The sequence below is a fragment of the Phyllostomus hastatus genome, unplaced genomic scaffold, assembly GCF_019186645.2.
Source record: "Phyllostomus hastatus isolate PE091 unplaced genomic scaffold, TTU_PhHast_1.1 phas_scaffold_755, whole genome shotgun sequence".
NCBI classification, from domain to species: Eukaryota; Metazoa; Chordata; class Mammalia; order Chiroptera; family Phyllostomidae; genus Phyllostomus; species Phyllostomus hastatus.
Window position 1 is genome coordinate 8,125,368 of NW_025334039.1, and position 27,518 is coordinate 8,152,885.

Below are 27,518 nucleotides of genomic sequence, written 5' to 3' on the forward strand. Positions count from 1 at the left end.
CTGTTCTGTATTTTAGTGTCTTTGGTTATATTTTGCTTGCTTGTTTGTTTTGTTGATTAGATTCCTGTTAAAGGTGAGATCATATGCTATTTGTCTTTCACCACCTGGCTTATTTCATTTAGCATAATGCTTTCCAGTTCCATCCATGCTGTTGCAAAGGGTAAAAGCTCCTTCTTTCTTTCTGCTGCACAGAATTCCATTGTGTAAATGTAGCATAGTTTTTTGATCCATTCATTTCCTGATGGGCACCTAGGTTGCTTCTAACACTCGGCTATTGTAAATTGTGCTGCTATGAACATTGGGGTGCATAGGTTCTTTTGGATTGGTGTTTCAGGGTTCTTAGGGTAACAGTATGGAATTTTCTCAGAAAACAGTATGGAATTTTCTCAGGAAACTAAAAATAGATCTGCCTAGCAATTCCACTGCTAGGATTATATCTTAAGAACACTGAGGACTTTTGAGCTTGGGTTGGCAGGATCACTGCTGTGCTGTAGTGGATTGAATGAATTGGGGATAAGAGATTAAAAGGAGGCAGAACAGTTAGATATTTTAAACTAATTAAGTGAGAGGTCTTGGGAATCCAGACTTGGGGATGCATTAGAATGGAAAAAAGGGGATACACACTTGATAAATCTTTTGCTATTAGACTTTGTGTAATTTAACAATACCATGATATGATGGCAGGGAGAGAGGGAAACTTAGTGATCACTTTGAAATTTAGGGCTCAAAGGATTGGGAGTATGTTGTTGCTAGCCACAGGAAAAAAAGTTGAGCGGTGGACCTGCTTTTTCTAGGTTAGGGGAACACGAGTTTGGTTTTGGGGGATGTTGAATCAGATGGGCCAAGGAGATCATTGGCAGTGCCTGGAAATGTGTGATTAGCGTTTGGGGAGAGGTCAAGGATTGATATAGAAATCTGAGAGGCATCCACATAGAAAACCAGCAAAAGAAAAACAATTACTATCAAGAGGTCAGCCTACCTATGAATGAATGATACAGCCCATGTGAAAGATGGTGTTCAGTGTTAGTTTCTAACAAAGATTCCCTCTTCTTTCCTTATGATAGCTGGGCCTAGGGATAGAGAATACTGTACTGCATGCACTGTCCTTTGCATCTGGTCTAGGATTCCTGGGTGAATTCTCTGGAGACATTTGTTAAGAATTGATGACTGAGTCAAATGGAGAGGAATCCTATTTTTCTTCTGCACCTTTGCACCGTCTCTCACTCCTCTCTCCTCCCCTACTGGATTCTGTATTCTCACTCTCATTGCTGCAATAAAAAAAAATGGTGCTATGGTGTAAACAAAAAACAGAATGGATTGTAGCATTTAGATGTTGAGTGGTAGGATGAAAGCAATGCATGAATATAATTTGTTATTATTTTAGCATTTCCCTATATTTGAATGGTACTTTATATCTTTGGTAACTGAATGACATTCATAGTATTTTTAACCGCGTTAAGCAAGACATATGAACAAGCTGGACTAGTCAGCATCACAGAAAACAGGGGACAATTTTTAGGACACATTTGCCTTGGCAGAAACATAGCATCCTTGCTCAGGTGACTGTTAGACAAAAATAAAAATATTTTATAGCGTAGTAGCTGGGTTCTTTAGCTGTCTTTATACCTTTGTGCTTTTTCTTCTTGTTGATATTATGGGAATAACACAGATGTCCTGCTTTAAATGTTGCCTTAGAAAAAAATCCAGTGCTGATTTTGGCTATAGGAGAGCCTTTCATAATTTCCCATTCTGAAACTTGCTCTGTGTTTTCTTTTTTTAAAAAATAATCCTTCCGCAATGCTTTGTTTCCTTTTTAAGCACAAGAGCATACTCATTGGAAGCATATTGTATGTGAAGATTGTCACTTGTTCAATTTTGTGCACTGATGGTGAGCAGAAAATCTTTTTAGCTTCCTTCTTTGTAAAAATGATTTATAAATCACCACTCTAAAAATTCAGTGTTAACAGTGAAATTACTTCTTGAGCTATTACAGTGAAGAATAACAGAAAACCTACTATGTTAAAAATGAATAATGCATTTATTTTAATCTTTGGCTTTATTCCCCCACCAGCTTCCTATTTGGCTACCGAAAGGGATGCAGTAAAAATCCCCCAAAATGTTAATTTTTTTTTCTGGAGCTGCTCCAGTAGCATGTCAAAAGGATTTTGAAACGAACATTCACTTATGTGTAACAAGCTTGAGAATACATAATAGGATACGTTAGTGTGCTTTTAAAGGGGGCAGGGGTAAATAAAGAAGAACATAAGTGTATGAATTTCTTTATTGTTGGTCATGATCAAACCAAAGTTGTTTCCCTGTCAACAGCTTTAATTGTTTACAAAATCTGCATTACGCTGTCTACAGAAGGGGATGGGGGGGGCAGAGATTATGATTCACAGATGTTCTTCTAATAAATAGCCTTCCCTAAATATAATCGGAAAGAAACATGGCAGCAAAAACAATTAGTTACTTATGGACAACTAAGAATAATTTTGTGGAGTCTATATTTTTAATTGCAGGTTAATCTGGTCTGGAGGGTAACAAGACCCGTTAGAAGATAAATAAGGCATCTATAGATTCCTTAGGGGAATCAGTGACAAAGTTACTAGGTATCTCTCATTTAAAGAAATTACGCTTCTTAACAATATGACTTATTAGTCAAAGGGTTTTTAAAAAAAATTGATTTTCTTTTATTTTAACTGATTATATGAAAATAAAGAAAGATACAGCATTTTGTTTGTTGTTTGTTTATTTTTGGTGACGGTACCTCAGCTGCAGACAGTTGAGTTTATCATACCTCTCAGTTTAGGTACAATCAACATCATCATTCTCTCTGTCTTTTAAAAATTTGTTGGTTGTTACTTTATCCTTTATAACTTCCCACTTCTGTTCAATTCCTCTCACAGGTTTTCACTGCAGAGCGGTTGGATATGCGTGGGTCTTTAACATACAAACAGGGTCCGGCATAAGTACCGCTGTTGAGTGTGGTTGTAGGGAACGTGAATGTCTCACATGAGATGGACAGCAGCTGAACATTTCACTTAAAATGTCATATGGCATGCTTGAGTGTGACATTGTTATATTACACAGTTACATGCTTATGATTTTGTGATAGAAAATTTTTATGTAATAAAAGGGGTGTTATTCGTGCTGGACCCTGTTCGGTAGTATTGTTTAGGGATGTGCTGAACTGTTGTGGTAGTCTGGCGGTTGCACTAATCTCTAGTCTCACACACTTGGGACCAATTCTCCATGTGTCCTCTGGTGCGTTTTTTCTAAAATGTGAATCAGATTATGTAGTCAACTAGTTAAGATTCTTGAGAGGCTTTTCCATTCATTGACTCTTCGTAAGTTACATCCCTTTCTCACTGAATTTTTGCTGAACAACTCGTGTGCTCCATGATGCCAGCCTTTGCACAAAGGCTTCTCTCTGTTTGTATTGCCTGTTAGCAAGCTCATACTGAGACAGGTTAGTAAGAAGCTAGGAGAATTCCTGGGCAAGTGGAATGGGGAAACAGATGAGGAAATTAAACAAGGCCAAACAGTTAGAGCAACTTACAAGCCAGCTGGAGAATCGCGAGACCTTATCTCCCCTAACCAAGGACATTGGAGAGCAAATGGTTTATACCTTTCCTCCCCAACCAGAGAATACATAGTTTAGGTGGCTATACACTACAGGTATCCGGAAGAGAAGAATGATATTGAAAACGGAGAGAGAGCACCGGAACAAAGGGAGCCAGCTTTGGAAGAAGCTGTGTGACTCCCCTTTCAGCTCCCCCCACCCTTTCTCCCAGGATAAGCAGCAAGGTCTGCACTCCCCCTAGGAATTTCCCCCTCCCAGATTCCCACATTTCCCCTATATAACTTGCTTCTGAAAGCTCAACAAAAGGTGGATATTAAGGTTTTTACCCATCACCTTCTCAGATTGCAGGCCTCTGATGTTAATAACAGCGCAATTATAATTCAATCTCTGCCTGGTTTTTGGCTGAGCGGTGACAGGCAGCATGAGCCCTGGACTTGGTTGCCCTCCAGTTTCAATACCTCTTTGTACTGTACCTGGAAAAACACATTTTTTTTTTTGTCTTCAGGACACAATTCAAGCCTTCTCCTAACTTCTACAGGCTGTCTTTTGCCTTTGTGCCTTCACGCTTTCTTAAATAGAAAGATTTCATAACATAAAAGATTTTCTGTTATGAATTTTATCATAACAGTTGGAATACTGTTTTCGATTTCCATGTTTTTGTCCCTCTCTAAGCTCTGAACTCCAAGGAAGGGAAACTCTCTTAGTCAACTTTCTAAAAAAAGATTTTATTTATTTATTTTTAGACAGAAGGGAAGGGAGGGAGAAAGAGAGGGAGAGACAGATCAATGTGTGGTTGCTTCTCGTGTGCCCCTTACTGGGGACCTGGCACACAACCCAGGCATGTGCCATGACTGGAAATCGAACTGCCAACCCTTTGGTTCAGAGGCTGGCACTCAACCCTCTGAGCCACACCAACCAAGGCTCTTAGTCAACTTTCTAATCCCAGTAGTATTTCCAAATCCCCAATAAATATTAATCTTTGAGAATCAGGAACAAGAAATAATAATTCCTAGGAATTCAGGGGAATTCCTGTAATCATGTCATTCTTAAAAATACTTCTGACAGTTTTTATATGCTATATTCAATATTATAAATATCTAAAATTTTGTTTAATATATGACAAATATTAAGGTTAGTAGTATGTATAAAGAACTGTTGCCTATATTCAAACACAAGAAAACACCAGTGAGTAGTTACCGGGTGGTATTTGAATTACATAACATTCAGACCTGTTGAAAAGCCAGTAGCGCCACACAGGGTCATGTGTCAGAATTGCCAGTGTAAGCACTATTTTGCATCCAAAACCTCTTATTTATTGAAACATCACTCATAGGATTTGTATAAAGTATATTACATATATACTCATGCTAATATTTATTTTATTTGCAAGAGTGATTCACTGGTAGCAGCAGACAGGGTTGTGAACACACACTTATAACTTGACAACTGTAAACAAGAGTGACTGATTAAATTGTGACTATTTTGTTCCTGTGTTCACCTGTCCTGGTTGGCCTTGACTTTCTACTCCACGTGTTGTGTCAGTGCTTCCTGCTCTTGCTTTCAATTTGCCATCAGTACATTCCTTTGAGTCAGCAATGTCTACATATTGTTAAGCTTTAATTCTCACAGAAATACTATAATATTTTCCTGTTTCTGGTTTTCTTTGTTTCTTACCTAATTTTTCTTAGGACTTGGAGTTTAGAAAATTTTCTGAGAAGAACTAGAAAATAACTCTTATAAGGAAGCAATCCCCAATGCTTAGCATATTGGACATTCAATAAAATATTTTGGAATATTTCTTAAGTGAATATTTCTTTGTAGTCCCGAAGCATCTAAAATAGTGTCTGGTACATAGAGATACTTAAGTTACTTTAATGATTGAATTTGTGGTTCTTTTGAATAAGTATTATGATAAAGTAGGGCATGATAGTTTAGATTTTTGTTGTTAACACCATGAATGCCAGGTAAACTTATATTATTTTGGAGACTTGTAACCTGTATTTAGCTAAAATCTATGAGAAAACCCATAAAATGACTAAACTTCATCAAAGACTCCTGTTACATGCTTTTGTAGAACTCTATGTCTATATTTTATTGTGTTTATACCTATGGACATTAATTACTTCTACGGTCATTTGCTTGATGTTTCTCTTCTTGACTAAACTCCCTGAAGGCAGGAATTATTTCTGTTTTCACAGGTGTGATCCCAGAAGATGCTAGTTAACCACGGTACAAGCATGTAATGGGAAGCTTGATTAGTATTGGTAGTATACATAAGTGAATGAATAGCAACCTGACTGAACCGGAGTATCACTGAATGTGAGCCTGCTTGACCTGAGGTCTCTGGGAGGTTCTGAAGAACATAGTATGAAAACCACTACTGGATTCTTTGGCACAGACTGTATAGTTAATTATGTCACATGGTCTTGCAAAAGATTTTCTATCTATATGACTGGTAGTAAAATGTTATTACTCCAACTGTATGTCTGATAGCCTGTCTGGGTGAGCAACATCACTGTTCATTATGAGATAGTACATTTTAACACTGTTATTACTTATCCCATTATTTACTTCCTTGTGGTCTCTGTAGAAAGGGCATCCCACTGCTTCCAACTTACTAAATATTTCTGCTTGAATAATTCCCAGGATATCATATGTTCTAAATTCTAAAGATAAAAAAAAAGCCTTAAATTTTGGTATCTCCTCCTTGATTAATATGCCTAGATTGATGAAATGAGATAGTAGATAGATTAATTCTAGGGATGTTTTACTCCTGTCCTAGTTTCATCGTGGTGATTGGGTGCAGGTAGGGCGAGTGCAGAAAACTTAATTTGGAGGAGGGGAACTAGAAAGGGTGGTGGTGTTGCAGGGCAGAAGAGGCCATCTCGTCTTCTGAATAAATATTTTAGATAAGAGTTCCCTGAACATGTTCTGGCTGGGACTTTCCTCAAATTGTGTCCAATATTTCTGCTATAGAAGCCCAAGCCAACATAGTAGTTTTCTGTATGTTGATGATTTCCAGGGTTTCAAATGGTCAGGGTCAAAAGACCTCACAGTCCAGTCCTACACAGGACTAGTCTCTGGAGACAGAACCTATGGGGTTGAAGAGTGGCTACCAAGACAGAATATTTGGTCATTGTCATGCCACAGGGAACTAAAACATACTTAGTGTCAAAGCATAGATGTCTCCTATGAGTGTAGATTTTTATGGAAAGTCAAACAAAAAGGAAATACAAAAGAGGAGCATATTGTTGAATTTTCTTGTACCCTTTCATTTCTATCATACTAATTCTTAGATTTTTATAAGGTGTTTTTAACTATTTTTAGTTGTGGGAAACTTGGACTAATTTTTATATTTGTGGCTGATTTGGAGTGTATTGAACTAGCTGAGAAAAATTTTTCCCATATGTCTTTGTCAAAAGCAAATAAAGCTATCAGTTTAAAACTTGATATTACCACAGTCTTCACTGAAAAAGAGCAATCAAGCAAATTTAATCTATTCATACAAAATTAACTCTATCCCTTGAGTCACTTAACATAATTGGGGTATTTCTTCTTGGGATTGTAAAATGTTTCTAACTATTTTGTAGGGATATAAAGGAAGACAAAACCAGCTATCTTATGTTTATAAGAACCTGGAATTATTGTTGTGTTTAAGATATTGAAAATTTGAGTTAGATGAAAATGGTTTACTTTGACGTTAGCAAATATAATAAAGGCTACAGCAAGAGGATGAAACTTTCAAGTAGCTAGGAAATTTAACAAGTTACAAAAAAAGAGTTTATAAAAATAAGTAAATCAGAGACAATGAATAAGTGGACATTAAAAAAAAATAAAACAGTGAGAAGTTCTGGCCAAGATGGAGGCATTGATAGAAATGCTTTGCTACCTTGCACAACCAGAAGAAGTATAACAACCAATTAAAAAAAACAACAAGCAGAACTTCCAGAAAATCAAACTGCATGGAAGTCCGACAACCAAGAAGTTAAAGAAACATTCATCCAGACAACATTCAGCATAACAACACAGTGAAGAGGGTTAGCTTGCCCTGGTGAATACCCAAGGCTCTACCCCTACAATGTAACAGGTGCACTGAGACAAAGAAATATGGCCCAAATGAAACAACAGATCAAAACTCCAGAAAAAGAATCAAGCAATAAGGAGATAGACAACCTGTCTGATGCAGAGTTCAATACACTGATAATCAGGATGCTCACAGAATTGGTTGAGTTCAGTCACAAAATGAAGGAAGACATGAAGTCTATACAAAGTGAAATGAAGGAAAATATACAGGGAACCAATAGTGAAGGGAAGGGAACCAGGACTCAAATTAACTATTTGGAACAAAAGAAAGAAATAAACATCCATTAGAAAAAAAATGGACTTTTGGCCAAGATGGAGGCATAGATAAACACACTGTGCCTCCTCACACAACCAAAATAAGGTCAGCAATAATTTAGAAACAAGATAACAAGCAGATCTGACAGAAAATTGAACTGTATAGAAGTCAGACAATCAAGGAGTATAAACATTCATCCAGACCAATAAGAAGGGCGGAGTTGGGCAGCCAGGCAGAGAGAGGTCGCAGCACAAAAAGCAGTGGCACTGGGCACTTAAGGCATCCCGGGTGCAAGACCGCAGCAGGCCAGGCAGCTGGCAGGCCTAGTGAGGTGGCGACTGTGAAGCGAGGCAGCAACTGTGAAGCGAGGTGATTGTGAAGCAAGGCACTGGGCTCAAGGCCCTTGGCTGTCTGGGCAAATTTCATGCTCAGATAAACCAGGTGAAATGGGGCAGTGAGACAGACCTCGCAACCCAGGGTCCCAGCGCCGGGAAATAGAACCTCGGGACACTGATTGAAAACACCTGTGGAGGTTGAGGCACAGGGAGAGACTTCCAGCCTCACAGGAGAGTGTGTTGGAGAGACCCACGGGGTCCTAGAACATACACAAGCCCACCCACATGGGAATCAGCACCAGAAGGGCCCAGTTTGCTTGGGGGAAAGGGACTGAAATCTGACACAAAGCAGAGCAAGCGCCATTATTCCCCTTGGGCCTCGCCCCCACATACAATGTTACAACCCAGTGACTGGGTTGCTCTTCCAGGGAGAACACCTAATGCTCTGCCCCTCACTACATAACAGGTGCGACCAGATTAAAAAATATGGCTCAAATGGAAGTACAAATCAAAGCTCCAGAGCCAATACTTTTAAGCAGCCAAGAGATAGCCAACCTATCAGATGCACAGTTCAAAGCACTGGTGATCAGAATGCTCACAGAATTGGTTGAATTTGATGAAAAAATGAAGGCTACAATAAGAGAAATGGAGGACAATGCACAGGGAACCAATAGTGATGGAATGAAAGCTGGGTCTCACATCAATGGAGTGGACCAGAAGGAAGAAAGAAATAATCAAACAGAAAGGAATGGAGAAATAAGAATTCAAAAAAATGAGGAGAGGCTCAGGAACCTCCAGAACACCTTTAAATGTTCCAACATCTGAATTATAGGGGTACCAGAAGGAGAAGAGGAAGAGCAACAAGTGGAAAAGTTCTTTGAACAAATAATAAAGGAGAACTTCCCCAATCTGGCAAAGGAAATAGACTTCCAGGAAGTCCAGGAAGCTCAGAGAGTCCCAAAGAAGTTGGACCCAAGAAGAAACACACCAAGATACATCATAATTACATTAGCCAAGGTAAAAATGAAGGAGAGAATACTAGAAGCAGCAAGAGATAAGGAGACAGTAACCTACAGAAGAGTTCCCATCAGACTGTCAGCTGATTTCTCAAAAGAGATCTTACAGGCAAGAAGGGGCTGGAAAGAAGTATTCCAAGTCATGAAAGGCAAGGACTTACATCCCAGATTGCTCTATCCAGCAAAGCTTTCATTTAGAATGGAAGGGCAGATAAAGTGCTTCTCAGATAAGGTCAAGTTAAAGGAGTTCATCACCAAGCCCTTATTTTATGAAATGTTAAGGGGACTTATCTAAGAAAAAGAAAATAAAAAAAACATGTATGGTAAAAGGACAGCAAACTCACAATTATTAACAACCACACCTAAAACAAAAACAAAAACAAGCTAAGCAATCAACTAGAACAGGAACAGAATCACAGAAAAGGAGATCACATGGAGGGTTAGGAACAGGGGAGTGGGAAGAGGAGAGAGGGGGGAAAGGTACAGAGAATAGGTAGCATAGACGGTAGGTAGAAAATAGACAGGGGGAGGGCAAGAATAGTATGGGAAATGTAGAAGCTAAAGAACTTATGACACATGGACATGAACTAAAGTGGGGGAATGTGGGTGGGAGAGGGTATGCAGGGTGGAGGGGAATGAAGGGGGGAAACTGGGACAACTGTAATAGCATAATCAATAAAAATATTTAAAAAGGAATTATTGATTAGTAGATTCTTCCTAAAGAAATATTAGGAAACTCACCCTGGACTGCAACTCTTACCTGATTAACCATTTTTCCAAATACCTCAAGTACCCTTTCTTCTCCTTATAAAAAGGTCAGTTAAGACGATTTTTGAAGGCACATAACCTGCTGTTTACTCAGATCTCTGGCATCTGAACAAAACCCCCGTAAAGATTTATTCCTTGTCTCTACTTACTGGTTCTGGTAGTGACAGGCGGCACAAATGCTGACTTTTCTGGTTTCATAACTGTTCTTTTTTATAAAATTCCTCTTCAAATATCTGCCCATTTTACATTGGGTTGTATGCCTTAAAAATTTTAAACATTGACTTGTAGGAGTTCTTTGTGTACTCATTACAAGTGGCTTCTCAGATAACACACACACACCTAATCTTCTCTTACTCTACTGTTTGTTCTTTTATTATTAATGGTGTCTATTGATGTAAAACAGTTCTTCCTTGCACTATTGTTCAATTGATCAAGTTTTTTTCTTAATGGTGCTTTTTGTATGTTAAAATTTTTGTCCACTTGAAGGTCATGAATATATTCTATTATGTTTTCTTATGAAAGTTTTATCTCTCATGTTTATATCTGTAATCCATCTAGACCTTAGTTTTTACATATGGCTCAAGGCAGGGGTTGAGATTCATTTTCTTTCACGTGGATATCAAATCGACTCTGCATCATTTAATAAGGAGACCATCCTTGTCCCACTGTACTTTCATGCCACCTTTGCCATAAATCAAGGGGTTATGTAGATTGGGATCTATGTCTGAGCTCTATTCTGTTCCACTGATGTATTTATATGTTTTTGTGTCAGTATCTCACTGAGCTATGCTTCTTTCACACTGAGTCTTGGTATATGCTAGCTTAAATCTTCCCATTTTGCTGGTTTTGTTAATTTGAAAACTTCATCCTCATGTTTCACTCAAAATTAGATTCTCCCATTTCATAAGCAGCTTGGTGTAGAGTGGAATACATAGACTGCTCAAACCTACCCATTCCCTGGCCTTCCCATTTTCTCTGCCTCTGACTCCCTCTCCCACTTTGCAGGGAGGAGGGCAAAGGGCAAAAAGATGCCTTTTTATACAAACTGACAGCCCTGGGCCAGGTTGCTGACCCTTTTCTTCTTATCCTTTCTCCTAAACTGGTTTGTCAACAGCCTCCCACAGATAGATGCTGTCACACCCAACAGGCTGCCTCAGGCTGTATTCCTCTGATGCCTTTTTACCTCCTGCTGAAGTGACATCTACCCTTCATGCTGCCCCCGGGTCTGACAGATTCCATATTCCATTGTTTCAGAAAATACGCTTTCCAAGGAACAGTTTGCCATTATAGTCTATCCTCATCTCTCTTCCTCCCCTCCCACCTGGCCTCAACTCCCGAAGCTCTGGAGTAGGCCAGCAAAATGTGTCTGACTGTGGAGGAATTTGTCAGTCTTTCCTGCAGACCCTCCCCCTCTACTACTTGGCCCCCATTTCCCAGAGCTTTGGGGAGGGAAATCAGGTAGTCTGTCTACACAAAGATTGCCTTCCTCTACACATGACCACATCATGCCCTTAGTTCTTTTTTCTCATCTCTCAAAGATAAAGACCCCTGGAAGCTCTGGGGTGGGAGAATTTTATTCCAGTACCTATGCCTTGTATGAACACGGCTATTTTTGTTGTAACCCCTGGGACTTTTGGTTACATCAAGGCAGGAAAAGTGATCAGTCATATCTCATAAAATTTGTTAAATATATGAGAAACCATGGTGAGCAGTGAAATTAGTAAAACCTAAATCACTTTTACCCTGACCAGTGTGGCTCAGTTGGTTGGGCATCATCTTGCAAACCGGAAGGTTGCCCGTTCATCATCAGTTCAACTCCTGATCAGGGCACATGCCTGGGTTGCAGGTTTGGTCCCCAGGTGGGATACATACGAGAGGCAACCCATAGATTTTCTCTCTCTTTCTTTCCCTTCCTTCCCCATCTCTAAAAATAAATAAATAAATTTTTAAAAAACTGAATCACTTTTGATAATATGGCTGTAAAATATAACACTAATATTAAGAAATGGTTCTGAAATAAAAGTCATAAAGTGAAATAATAATATACCATTAAAATTTCACACTATGATTGAGCCTTTGGGGCAAAAGTAAGAAAAGATAGGTGGAAATTATACTTTGTTAAGAAGGGACATAGTTAAAATTTAATTTTTAATTTTTTACCTCAATAAAACATATAGGTATTTGTAAAAAAGAAAGGACTAATAGAAATAAAACATTAAGGGAAAATATCTAGAGAGAAATAAATAAATGAAGTAAGCTAGATCATGAAGACAGAAGAAGATAAAGAAGACAAAAAGGAAAAAAGAGCAGTAATAAAGACACTACATAAAATTAAGGAATAATACCAAATTTGAACACATTAGAAGACAAAGCTTTTCAGGTTATAAAACAAAAAATGTCAACTGCAGCTATGGCTGTTTTTAAGAGATATAGCCAAGATAAAATGACAGAAATAGAAGGAAAAAATTGATAGTCAAAACTATGCCAATTAAATGTAAACGTGATAAGAGAAAGCTGAGGTGGCCATCTAAATAACAGAAAAAGTATAATTAAAGATGAAGAGCCTTATGTGGAATTAAGTTGAATTTTTTGTAATAATAAAATATGTACTCCTTACAGATAATAGATTTTGCTTAACATAACAAAACACATGAAGCACATTTAGGTATACAAAGAACATTTGATAATAGTTCAGTCAGTGATACACAGGTATATGGTAGTATCTTTCAGAATTTGATGATGAAGCAGGCAAACTAAATAGGGTCATAGATGATGGTATTTTGGAGGAGGGACAAACTTTCCTTTACCCTCAAAGTTTTTCTAGCTCTTCTAATAACCAAATAAACATAAGACAGGTCAGCAAGAGAAAATAACCAAATTTAATACATACATATGTATAGGACCACCGCAAACATGAGAGAGTCCAGAGACCACACATGCATGAGAGGTTCAGGGATGAATAGGGAACACTGGTATATAAGACATTCTGACCTAGAGGTGGGGTAAGGTGCCTTGGGGGCTTGAAGGGGTCACTGTAGAACGATAAGAAGACCAAATGCTTAGTACAGAGGAGTTTGTCCTGCCCTAGAGATAGGTCAAAAGAGGTTATCTATGATAATTACTTATTTTGGACAAGGCCCCTAATTCAGGTCTGCTAGGTAGGTAAGGGAGGGGCAGAAATTTCTCTTGAGCCTGCACTCAGAACAATCTGCATACCAGTGAGGCACATCTTGGGGTGACTTGTAAACCCCCACGGTATGAATTATGCAGTTAATAACCTTGAAAAATATACAGTGCACCTTTAAACACAGAGAGTACATGTTTCAGTGCTTATGTAATATAACTACATACTAGTTTTCAAAGAAAATCTAAAATTATTTGAAGTTAAATAATTATTTTTGACTCTAATGTGGTAGAACTAGAAATGTATCATTAAGAGACAACAAATCTAAACACTGAAAAATGTAAAAACAAGTACTAATTTTTATGGTAAAAATAAAATCAAAACTGAATTACAGACTGTATATATAACAATTGAAATGAAAATAGAACTTGTCAAAACCTAAGTGATGTGGACAAAACCATCCTCAGTAGAAATGTCATAGCCTGTAATGCTCTTAACTTCTCAATAAGAAAGAATAAAATTAAATGAGTTGAGCTAGGAAACTCAAAGAGCTAGGAAAATGAATACAATAGATGATTGAATTTTTATAGTTAAGAACAGAAAGCAACAAATTAGAAAGTAAACAATAAATGAATAAATAACACATCCAATAGATGTTTGATAGAAATGAAGTTAACTGAATCTTTGAATATGACAATAAAATAGAACCACCTAGGCAATCCAAGAAGGGAAACATCATATGGAACATTATGAATGAAAATGGTGATAGATCTGCAAATATAGAAGATAATAATTACAATAAAATATGTACAGTTTTTGTTCAATAAGTTAGAGAATGAAAATGGAAATAACTGACTTCCTAGAAAACATAAATTACAGCAGTATAAATTTGGTTCAGGACAAAGTTAGCTGTATTGATAGGTCACTAACCACAGAATAAAGTCAAATAGGGCATTTTAAGGATTTACTCCATAAATGTGCCAGTCCTAGATGATTTTACATGTTTGCTTTTCCAAATATTCAAATAATAGCAAATTTCTATGTAAGTTGACTTATTCTGGGGATTAGAAAAAGGCATAAAACTCTTCAGTTTACATAACTCTGACACTAAAACTGAAATAAACAAGAAAACTGGAGGCCAATTTTACTTATGACTATGGATGCAAAATGCCACATTCCAAGTAGCAATCCAGGATTATATTTAAAAATACAATCCAAACACAGACAAATTTACTTCCACGTGTATAAGCGATGTTCTCGTCAGGAATGAAGTATATTAATGTACGAAAAGGGAAAGCCCATTTGATCACCCTGAATGGTGTCCTAAGGAACTTGGACACTCCAGAGGAACGTTCTGGATTGCTCTTCAGAACTAACGATGATACTGGGCGTCAGCACTGTGCTAGCACTTTGCATGGACTGTGTGAGGTAATCTTCGTAACAACCCTACGAAGTAGCTATTACTAGTATTTTCATTTTATAGGTGAGGAAACTGAGGTACCGGTGTAATTTTCCCAAGGTCGTGCAGCCAGAAATGGAACCAGCATCTGAACTTAGGCAATTTGAATCCTGAGTCTGTACTTTTATTCATGATGCTATTCTGCCTTTTTTTGTTCATTACTGAAGGAATAAGAAGTTATTTAATATGGTGAAAAGGTAAGGTATCTATGAGAATCTAATAGCAAACATCATACTAAATATTGAAGACAACCCAGAATGTCATCAAATTCATCAAGACAAGAATTATCCCCTCATTATTTTAGCGGTTCTAACCAAGCAGGTGTATAAGAAAAAAAATGCAGGATGAGATCAGGTGATTAGCAGTTTAATTCCATCTGTAATCGCAATACACCCTTGGCATGCAATATAACATATTCACAGATTGCAGGGATTAGGATGTGACTATCCTTGGGATACCATTATTCTGCTTACCACAGTATCCTTGGAAATACTGTTACTAAGCAAAAAAATATGTGGATAAGGAGAACAATTACCACCAAAATCAGTATTTGCATAATAATGAGACATTAATCTTCCTTGCCTTTTGGTTTATTTTTCAGGAATTATATCCAGGCAGAGAAGAAAAGATGAGGGCTGGGAAGAATATGTTCTACACTTTTAGCACTAGCAACAAAGTTGAAACGGGGTTGAAATTAGATGCTCTAGTTTTTCTCTCATGTTTTCTTAATTCTGTGGTTCTCTGCACAGTTATAAATTCCTTCTCATAGTCTAAAATCCTATCTTACAGCATGTACTGCATATATTGTAAAGAGATTTTGAGTTGTGTGATTATAACTTAAGAAGTTATTTCACAGTTAGCCAGTTCTGGTTTGCTGTGTGAGCCCATGTTACTGGGAGTTGTATCAGGCAACTCAAGGTGCATATTTATTTTATTTTTATTTATTTTTAGACAGAGGGGAAGGGTGGGAGAAAGAGAGGGAGAGAAGCATCAATATGTGGTAGCCCCTTGTGTGCCCCCTACTGGGGACCTGGCCTGCAACCCAAGCATGTGCCCTGACTGAGAATCGAACCAGTGACCCTTCAATTTGCAGGCTGACCGCTCAATCCACTGAGCCACACCAGCCAGGGCCATATTTTTCATTAGAAAATGGTTAGTGTAATTTTGGCTGTGGTGCTCCTTAATGTCCTCACTTATGTAAAATTGTGCATTTACAGTCTCTGATGTGATTGTATATTAGGTCTATTATATTGTATATTTTTTCTCAGAAGTAAGAAATTTGTTATATTTGTTAAATTTTCCATGTCTCAATAAAACTGGCATTTATTTACTAAAGGGTGATGTTTTCAGTTATTTTTAGGAAGCATTTTACATTATCAGAGGTAACCTGTAAGTTTTCTCTCTTTCCTGTAAATAATTATGTAGGATCAGCCTTGTGCTGTGCAGTGGAGAAGCCTCTGTCCACAGGAGGCTGTAAAGCACTTGACATATGGCTCATTCTAATTGCAATGTGCAAAATAAAGTGTAAAATAAACACCGATTTTGAAAACAGTACAAAAAAGAATATAAAAATACCTCAATTTTTTATATTGGTTATGTGTTAAAATGATATTTTGGATATATCAGGTTAAATAACATATTAAAACTAATTTCCCTCATTCTTTTTACCTTTTTAATGTGGCCAGTTGAAATTTTACATACATGGCTCACATTAGTCTGGACCCACTTGATCAATATGAGACACTTCTGGTTCATGATAATAAAATTATGTTATCACTCTAGAAGAGGAGAACTTATGGTAGAGAACAGAAAGAGTTCGTCCACTCAGTGCTAGCAGAGCCAACACTAGACACAGAACTGTGGTGGAGAAATATTGGCTATTTTATTATAAATGGAGCCAACCAGGACAATGGGAAGCCAATGCTCAAATCTCAATTCCCCAATGACATGTAGGTTACAGATTACAAAGGGCAAAACCACAATACACTGGTGGGTTAGGGATTTGGGTCATGCTGGTTGCTGATCGGTCGGAGGTGAGGTAAGGGTAATGAATCATTTTTCCAGGTCTTGAGAACAGTTCTGAGGTCTCTTCCGGGGTCCCTCTGTCTGGTTTCATGGGAAAATAGCCAGGGGGTCATTCCGATTTAGGGGTCATGGGCTGGAACATAACTTAGGTCAAGATGTTATTATTATTTTTTTAATCCTTACTTGAGGACATTTCTTTCTCATTGCTTTTAGAAAGAGAGGAAGGGAGAGAGAAAAACATCTAGCAGTTGCCTCCGGTATGTGCCTGGATGGGGGAATGAAACCCGAAACCTAGGCCTGTGCCCCAGCTGGGAATCACACCTGCAAGCCTTCCATTAGGGGATGACACTCCAACCCACTGAGCCACACCTGCCAGGGCAAGATGTTGTCTTCAGCCTGACAGAGGTCTGCCCTGTGACCATTAGTCAGGTCTGGCTACTGTCTTCTGTGGCCTTTGGATTGCTGAGTTTTGAGAAAAGGCTAGGTATCTGAGGGGTGTGTAGAGAGAGGTATGATTTCTAGAGCCAGGATTTAAAACTACATTTAATCAAAGCCATAAGGACCCTTGGTTTTACGCATAGTAGTCAATAGCTTATGCACATCTGTTCAGTTCCTCCAAACACAGAAGCCAACAATTAAAGTTCACATTGAAAAGAATAGGGACTTTGCTTTGCATTGCTTGAAATTATCAGTTTGTCAGAAGACCATTCCTACATACTCTGACACTGCCTGCAGCACTTGGTGCACCTTCTGTATGAGTTTTCGTATCTGGAGCCCTGAGGTGATCTCAAGTGTCAAGAGTCAGATGAGAATGAAGAGCTAAAACACTCTCATGCTACTCCTTATGGGTATTGCCCACAGGTTGGTAGAGGGCATAAAGGTGATCATTTGTGGAGTAGCTGTGCCTAAATCTTATTTTCTATATGTGAGAATATTGGCCCAGGAAACTCAAGTTTACAATTTATTTAGGAATAATCTTTAATATGTGAAAACTCAGGGATTCATGTCCTGGTTAGTTGGAAGTTCTAATAACCTATTAGAAATGGAAAACCGGTTTCATTTATATTTGTTCTAAAACAAAGTCAATTTGTTATGGTAGCATAAATAGTATAACAAAGGAAATTGAATCTTGGGTAATTAGGGATCTCAGACTATCTCAGAGCATTGATTCTAGGCAAGAATTCTCACATACAGATTTTAAAAATATTGACAAGTAGGTATAGGGGGTGAGATTGAGTGTATGTTAGAATAAGATTAAGGATCCATAAATTGCCTTTTTTGATAAATATGTAATTAAGCAGTTAAAACTTTTTTGAAATGCCCCTTAAAGGAACTTAGAACTCTTATATTTTATACAACAGCCTTTTAAGTTGACACAGGCCCTCCTTTTAAGTTTGAAGATTATCAAAGAAAAAGGAGAGGCAAGCAGTGCAAAAAGTTGGAATGAAGTAGAACATTAGCTCACACATTGAGCTTTTAAACGTCGAGGTTTATTTTTTAGATTAAGATTTCGATTGGAAGGTTTGGGTCTGGCTTATTTATAGTGTTTCGAATGTGTGTGGCTGTTCTGTGAATATGTGGATTCTGCCTAGAGCCCCTGTCAATAGGTGCAGTCAAATGTATTTATATATGTATGCTGAATTTCTATTCTAAACCTCCTTGTTTAAAAAAAGATGTATCTGCTTCCATTCTGTTTAGGAAAGGAGACAGACATTGGAGATTTTTTTTTCATGCTGTTATAATTAATTCTTTTTTTCTAAAAGTGGGGAATTGAAATGGTATAGGTAAGGGAAATCCATCGACCCTGAATCTATTTTAGTTATGAATATCAATATCTTTCCTTACTAAATATTTATAAGGTCTAATAATATACAGGAACTTTAAAAAATAATCTGAGTTAATTTACAGTATTTTCTTATTTCTTTTCTGTCCTATGCCTGAGGTATTCCCAAGCAACCCAGTGTTCTAGTCAGCTTTAGTGGAAACTTGGCTTTCCTCACAGGACATCACTGGTCTAAGGGAGCTATCTCATCTCCATGCATTTCATTTATGGTAGAAACATCAGTCATTCTTTTACTCTTACCTTATTGTATGGGTACCATTTTTCTACAGGTTTTATTTTAAGCATATCTGTTTTTGCTCTTCTTTATCCACCACTGTGTCTTCATTGTTCAAATTTCTTTGTTCCTTGTTGAGATTGTTGAAACAGACTACTCACCTGACCCCCCGCCAGCCGTCTGTTCCCTGTTTCCAGCTGTCACTAGAGCTCTCACCTAAACCACTGACCTGGCCATGTCAGAAACATGTTTAATATCTTTGTGATGAACCTCTCATTCCAAGTTGCCTACAGAATAAAGATGAATTTTCTCGGTGTGTTATAGGCTCTTCACAACCCAGAGCAAACCTATGCTTTTCTCCCCTTGTGTTTTATTGTCGTTTTTGTTTTTCCTCGAAGAATTACATGACAATTTTACTATTCAAACATTTTAGAGGTAAATAATGTATTTTCTCTACTAATGCAAGCCTTTCTCATCTGTACAGTTAGAATAAGAATAGTATCTGTTTTATAGTTGTGTGGATATAAGTTAATACATGTACATAAAACATTTAGGATATTAACATACACAGTATTATGCAATTTGCTTTTTTAATTTAATATGTTTTGGTTAACTTTCAAGATCACTACATATAGATCAAACTTATTTTTTATAATAGTTTCATAATATCCATGGCATAGGTGAGTCCTAATTAAATTTTTCCTTTAAAAAAAGATTAAAAAATGAAACTTGAGCACCAACTTACACCATACACAAAAATAAATTCAAGGTGGATAAAAGATTTAAATATAAGCCATGACAACATTAAAGTCCTAGAGGAGAACATAGGCAGGAAAATCTGATATTTCATGCAGCAACATTTTTACTGCTATGTCCCCTAGAGCAAGGGACATAAAGGAAATAATAAACAAATGGGATCTCATTGAAATAAAAAGCTTCTGCACAGCTAAAGAAACAGTATTAAAATAAAAAGAGAACCAACTGTATGGGAAAACATATTTGCCAATGATACCTCAGACAATGGTTTAATCTCCAAAATATATAAAGAACTTACACAACTCCACTCTAAGAAGACAAGCAACCCAATTAAAAAATGGGCAAAGGACTTGAACAGACACTTCTCCAAGGAGGACATACAGAGGATCCAGAGACACATGAAAAGATGCTTACTATCGCTAGCTATCAGAGAGATGCAAATTAAAACCACAATGAGATAGCACTTAACACCAGTGAGAATGGCCATCATAAACAAAGCAACAAACAACAAGTGTTGGAGAGGTTGTGGAGAAAAGGGAACCCTAGTGCACTGTTGGTGAGATTGCAGACTGGCACAACCACTATGGAAAACAGTATGGAATTATCTCAGAAAACTAAAAATGGATCTGCCTTTTGACCCAGCAATTCCACTGCTAGGATTATATCCTAAGAACCCTGAAACACCAATCCAAAAGAACCTATGCAGCACAATTTACAATAGCCAAGTGCTGGAAGCACCTAGGTGCCCATCAGTAAATGAATGGACCAAAAAACTATGGTACATTTACATAATGGAATTCTATGCAGCAGAAAGAAAGAAGGAGCTCCTACCCTATGCAACAGCATGGATGGAACTGGCAAGCATTATGCTAAGTGAAATAAGCCAGGCAGTGAAAGACAAATACCATATGATCTCACCTTTAACAGTAATCAACAAAGCAAACAAACAAGCAAAATATAATCATAGACACTGAAATAGAGAACAGGCTGACGGTGACCAGAGGGGAGAGGGGAGGGAATTTCAGGGGAAAAGGGGAAGGGTTTACAGGAACAAGTATAAAAGATACATGGACAAAAACTAAGGAGGGGGGTGGAAATGGGAAGGAGGTAGGGAGGGCCGGGGGGGTGGGCTGGGATGGGAGTAAAAGACAGAAAACTGTACTGGAACAACCATTAAAATAAAAAAAAACACAAAAAACAAATAAAAAGATTTTATTTATTTATTTTTAGAGAGAGGGTAAGGGAGGGAGAAAGAGGGAGAGAAACATCAATGTGTGGTTGCTTCTCAAGTGTCCCCAACTGGGGACCTGGCCTGTAACCCAGGTGTGTGCCCTGACTGGGAATTGAATTGGCCACTCTCTGGTTCATAGGCTGGCACTCAATCCACTGAGCCACACCAGCCAGGGCAATTTTTTCCTTTTTTGATGGCCATTCCTGAGCTTTCTCTTTTTATACTATTAAATTTATGCAATAAATAATTTCTGTCTAGAGTCTATCACCAATTATAAACTATGCTAAAAAAAATGTGGTTTCGGGGTGTGTAAGGCATCCATGGCGTGCATGACCGCAGCGGGCAAACCCTGGGCATGAAAGCAGCAGCTGGCAGACCCCAGACAAGGGGTGACAACTGGCAGACCCAGCAAGGCAGTGATTGTGAAGCAAGGCACTGCGCGCAACCCGGGATCCCAGTGCTGGGAAATGAGCTGTGGGGCACTGATTGAAAACACCTGTGGGGTTTGAGGCACAGCGAGAGATTCACAGCCTCACAGGAGAGGTTGTTGGAAAGTCCCACAGGGTGCACAAGCCTACCCACACAGGAATCAGCATCAGAAAAGTCCAATTTGCTTGGGGGAAGCGGCGGAAGGGACTGAGGTCCAACAGAGAGTGGAGCAAGCACCACTGTTTCCTCTCAGACCCCGCCCCTACATTCAAGGTCACAACACAGCCACTGGGTTCCCCCACCCTGGAGAACACCTAACGCTCCACCCCTCATACATAACAGGTGTGACCAGGCCCCCCCCCAAAACAAAAACAAAAACAAAAAACAAGATGGCTCAAACAGAATTGGAAGCTCTGCAATTAGTTTTTTTAAGTGACTAAGAGATAGCCAACTTCTCAGATGCACAGTTCAAAGCACTGGTGATCAGGATGCTCACAGAATTGGTTGGTTTTGGTCACAAATTAGATGAAAAAATGAAGGCTACGATAAGCAAAATGAAGAAAAATGCACAGGGAACCAATAGTGATGGAATGAAAGCTGGGTCTCACATCAATGGCATGGACCAGAAGGAAGAAAAAACATACAATCAGAAAATAATGAAGAAATAAGAATTCAAAAAAATGAGGAAAGGCTTAGGAACCTCCAGGACATCTTTAAATGTTCCAACATCTGAATTATTGGGGTACCAGAAGGAGAAGAGGAAGAGCAACAAGTGGAAAAGTTCTTTGAACAAACAATAAAGGAGAACTTCCCCAATCTGGCAAAGGAAATAGACCTCCAGGGAGTCCAGGAAGCTCAGAGAGTCCCAAAGAAGTTGGACCCAAGAAGGAACACACCAAGATACATCATAATTACATTAGCCAAGGTAAAAATTAAGGAGAGAATCCTAAAAGCAGCAAGAGAAAAGGAGGCAGTTACTTACAAAGGAGTTCCCATTAGACTGTCAGCTGATTTCTCAAAAGAGATCTTACAAGCAAGAAAGGGCTGGGAAGAAGTATTCCAAGTCATGAAAAGCAAGGACCTACATCCCAGATTGCTCTATCCAGCAAAGCTTTCATTTAGAATGAAAGGGCAGATAAAGTGCTTCTCAGATAAGGTCCAGTTAAAGGAGTTCATCATCACCAAGCCCTTATTTTATGAAATGTTCAAGGGACTTATCTAAGAAAAAGAAGATAAAAACCATGTATAGTAAAATGACAGCAAACTCGCAATTATTAACAACCACACCTAAAACAAAACCAAAAGAATCTAAGCAAGCAATTAGAACAAGAACAGAACCACAGAAATGGAGATCATATGGAGGGTTAGCAGCAGGGGAGTGGGAAGAGAGAGGGGGAAGGGGTACGGAGAATAAGTAGCATAGATGGTAGGTAGAAGATAGACAGGGGGAGGGCAAGAATAGTATGGGAAATGTAGAAGCTAAAGAACTTATGACACATGGACATGAACTAAAGTGGGGGAATGTGGGTGGGAGAGGGTGTGCAGGGTGGAGGGGAATGAAGGGGGGGTAATGGGACAACTGTAATAGCATGATTAATAAAATATATTAAAAATAAAAAAATGTGGTTCCAGAGCCAGAATAGAGAAATCAGTGAATCCAAGAGAACCCTAAACTTGACTAGCAGTGCATATAAGAATTTAGTGTAAGATAAAGTTGACATTTGAAATAAGCAGCAAATGAGAAACATAATTCAATAGGTAGTCCTGAAAAATTGTTTGAATTATTGTGTATGGAGGTAGTTCAGTTCCCTACCTCACACCATTTAACACCCTTGTCTTCAACTTTGCTTGTTATCCTCTGGTACAGTGATTTTTAACCAGTGTGCTACAAGAATTTTTAAACCGTGTACTACCTGACTATTTAGTCAGGTTACTGACTCTTTTCTCTCATATTGTCCAATAGAAAAATGACAATAGCCAACACAGCAGTAGTCATCTGGTATGAATGAATCAAAGTTATAGCTAATTTTTTGTCAAATTGACCAAAAGTATAATGTGTTTTTTGATGTGCTGCAGAATTTTAGTAATTGGTTTATGTGTGCCATGAGTTGAAAAAAGTTGAAAATTGCTGCTCTATTCTAGAGACCATGCATTTTATCCATTCCAGAGAATACATCTCCCCTTATGCTATTCCAAGAAGAGGAGGGGATCTGAGAATCTGATTTAGATTTTCTAGTGGTGCTGTTGGAAACTTCAATATTTCATTCCTTTTTATTTCTGAGTAGTACTCCCTTGTGTGGATATATGAGTTTGTTTATCCATTTGCCTGTTAATGGATATTTGGGTTTTTTCAGTTTGGAGCTATTATAAATAAAGTTGTAATGAATATTTTCTGTATAAGTCTTGATGTGGACATATGCTATTATTTCTGTTGACTAAACACCTAGATCGAAATGGCTGGATTGTAGGGTAGGTGTGTGCTTAACTTTTTAAGAAATGGCTGAATTTTTTCCCAGCATGGTGGTACTATTTTACGTGTGCCCCTGCAGTGTGTGAGTTGTAGTTGATTTATATGGCTGTGAACATTGGTGTTTGAAGTCTTTTTAGTTGCGTTTTTATGGTAGCATCTCATGATTTTAATTTTCATTTTTCTAAAGACAAATGCTGTGAGCACCTCTTCATGTTCCTACTTGCCATCTGTATGTCTGCTTTGTTGGATTTGTTCAAATCTTTGCCCACTTTTAAATTAGATTGCTGATTTTCTTATTAGTGAAATTGGGGGTTTAAAATTCTATTCCAGATCAAAGAACATATTAGAAAATGTGATTTGCACATTTTTTCTTCCAGTTCATCTCCTTTTCATTCTCTCAATAGCATCTCCGAGAAGCAGACACTTCATTTTGATGAAGTCTGATTTGTCAGATTTTCTCATGCAGCTCACACTTTTGGTGCCTTATCCAAGAAATCTTTGCTTAGCTCAAGGTCACAAAAAATGTTCTCTTACATTTTCTTTGTAGAAGTTTTATGGTGTCAGGTTTTACTTTTTAAATCTATGATTCATTTCAAAGTTATTTTTTGTATATGATCTGACAAGGTATGGATCAAGACACTTTTTATTTATTGTGGCCTGAGGACATTCTTTTGTCCCAGAACACTTTTTTGATAATTCATTTCTTTAATGAATTGCCATTGTGCCTTCATCAAAATCGATTGGATGTGTGTGTGGGTCTAAATTGACTTTCTATTCCTTTATCTGCTCTGTTGATCTATCTGAACTCTAAGACCATACTATCTGCCTTGTTTACTAGAGCTTTATCACAGTCATACCGTCTGGTAGTGCCCATTCACAACAATGTGGATGGACCTAGACGGTACTATGCTAAGGAAGTAAGTCAGACAGAGAAAGACAAGTACCATATAATTTCACTTGTGTGTGGAATCTAAAGAACAAAATAAACAAAGAAAACAGGAATAGACCTCATAGAAACAAAGAACAAAGTGAGGGTTGCCAGATAGGACGGGTTGGGGGTGGGGGTGGTGAGTGGAAAAGGTGAAGGATTAAGAAGCTACAAAACAGTCATGGGAATGTCAAGTACATCACAGGGAATGTAGTCAGTATTATAATAACCGTGTATGGGGCCAGGTGGGTACTAGAAGTATCAGGGGGATCACTTCATAAATTATATAATTGTCTAACCACTATGCTGGACATCTGAAACAAATATAAAATAATATTGAATGTCAACTTGAAAAATAAAAAAAGTTTATCCTCTCAATCAACATTTGAATAAGGACATTCCACTGACTTTTATTGCCCATCCCACCTTAGTTTAAGTCAGTTATGATTCTCATTCAGAATAGCTACTCATTTCTTCTCAGAGGAGCCTGTGTGCTCTCTGGCACTTCAGTCATCTGACTACTTTGTAACTGTTATTATATGTCTGTCTTCCCCATTAGACTCTATTCTTGTACAGAAGGGCCTTAAGTTATGATTTTGTACTCTCAGTGCCTAGCTCACCATATGACATGCAGTTGGGGTACAATAAATATTTTGTGAATACATGAATTAGCTTGTCATTAGATGTTAGTTTCGATGGCTTTAATATCATCAGGAACATTAGATAAAGTCATTTTTTTGGGCCTACTTCTGGAAAAGGGTCTTTCAATGCCTTATTTATTCAAAAGCTATAAATTGTTTCTGTAATTTTAGTCATGAAGGATAAAATGGACTTTTGTATAGTTACATGTTATTTCCAGAATATTCTTCCTATTATGTTAAAATATCCTAGAAATTCTTCAAATCACTGCCATCTCAGTGAATGAGTGTTAAAAGGGAAGAGGCAGATGTCATAAATATTTATTCTTTAGTATATAATATAGTAGCTAAATTTTAATTGCTTCCAATATTTAATAATGACATAAATAGGGAAATGTTGGATCCAGATTTTAATATATGGCAGGGGGCCTGTATTTGCTAATAATTTCTGAAGTTAGTTATATTCCCTAATAATTTCCCTGCCTCAAATAAATGAAGTTTTTGTTCCAGAGGGGGGCGGTGTGAAAGATGGTGACCATTTTTCACATGACTAGAATCTTCCTATATGACCTGCTGTTGGCAGTGGGACCGTCAGGCATCTTTGTGTTTTAAAGCACCGTCCTGCCTAATGTTAACTCTGCGCTTGTGCTCTGTTTGCAGCATCTGGCGAGGCCCCAATGTGAACTGCACAGACAGTTCGGGTTACACTGCTTTACACCATGCGGCCTTAAATGGACATAAGTAAGTGCCACTTATTTGGACTGGAATCCTTGTATTTAGTTACATGTGATGAAGTTAATTGTGTCTGATGATAGTCGTCTCTTGTTGCCCTAAGTCCCCTGGGCTTACATGAGTTTGGAGAGGCATCAGGTAGCAACACCTGCAAGTGAAACGTGGTAACAGAGTTGCTGAGGATGGTTATATGCAGAGTATAAACTGAGAGAATTGCTCTGAGATCGTCAGATGTCACCCAGGGAGAGTGAAGGAAGTGACAGGACATGTCACTCATGTGTAGCTTTGGGGAGGGATGGGATAAAGCCATTTAGTACAAGCTTACCTTTGGTGTCTTCACCTAACATGGAATTATTCACTGGGAGTGACATCTTAATCGATTCTTGCTATTATGAGCCATGGGTGCTTTTATGAACCACTTCAGAATTCTTCAAATTTAGCTAAAATGCCTTTTTTCCCCCTTTATGATGGCCTTTCTGGTTTTAAACTTGTTTAACCCTATGGAATTATGTTTCAAATAATGTGATAGTATACAGTATGAAGAGTGAAAGAATGTGTAACCATAGCAACCATTTCATTTCCAGTGTTTTAGCTGGGTAACTTTATGGTTTAGTGACAGAGTCAAAGTGGGAGGTGTCCTCTGGATGATGTAGATGTTCTGTCCTTCCCCATCAGAAAAAAGTGCCACTTTTCACGTGTCTCTTCCTCCTATATTTTCTTTGTTCTAATAATCCAATTTGGTCTTCCCAGATATGGATTATTTCATTCCACTTCAGTTTTTCACATGTGGTAATTACTGCCTTAAAAATGCTACTTATCTTTTGCCCTGACCGGTATGACTCTGTTGGGCATCGTCCAGCAAAGCAAAAGGTCACTGGTGGGATTCCCGGTCAGGGCACGTGCCTGGGTTGCAGGCCCTCCCCTTTTGCAAGAGGCAACAGATCTGTGTTACGCACATCGATGTTTCTCTCCCTATCTTCCTCCCTCCCTTCCCCTCTCTCTAACAATAAATACATAAAATCTAAAAGAAATTAATATAAAATATGCTACTTACTTTTTGCTTTCCCACCTAAATGTTTTTTTTTTTTCACTTTGAATTGAGACACAAGGGACTTAATCATACTTGATCACATTTTATGACCCTAAAGTTCTCACTCAAGAAACTTATCATATTTGTTATTATTTATCACTACACCTTTTTCATCTTAAAACTGATTGCATAAATCTAAAATTATTATTCTCTGTAAAGAGCCATCAGAATTGCATCAACTATCATAAACTTAATGTTTCATCACTTGGATTCTTAGTAGCAGAATTTCCAAATTACATTTTTCTTTTTCATCCACTCCCTCTTCTGTATTGTCTTATGTCTTCTAACTTAGAACCATTTTATTTTGCCAGGTCTTTTTCAACTAGTAGAGTAGAAAACGTGTACAGATCCTTACCACCTGAATGTTTTCCTTTGTGCCTGGGTCATCAGGAACGGAGCCAAATGAGATCAGCCCGAGGTGTACAACACCGATGGCTTCTTTGGCATGTTAGGTTTGGATTCCCTGAAGTTCCAGTTGGGATCACAGGCTGGCAAATAATGGACAAAGATCTCAGGCCTGACCTTTTGTCCTATACTA

At 38.0% G+C, this 27,518-nt stretch overlaps 1 protein-coding gene across 6 annotated transcripts in view; it reads left to right on the forward strand.

Moving 5' to 3' along the window:
- The window catches only part of ANKS1B (ankyrin repeat and sterile alpha motif domain containing 1B), an 830,913-nt gene that overhangs the window by 87,942 nt on the left and 715,453 nt on the right, over positions 1 to 27,518 (forward strand). For all 6 annotated transcript variants that reach the window (XM_045826440.1, XM_045826441.1, XM_045826442.1 and 3 more), the window contains exon 2: positions 25,819 to 25,899. In XM_045826440.1, coding sequence (XP_045682396.1) covers positions 25,819 to 25,899 — 81 coding nt within the window. The remainder of the gene's footprint in view (positions 1 to 25,818; positions 25,900 to 27,518) is intronic.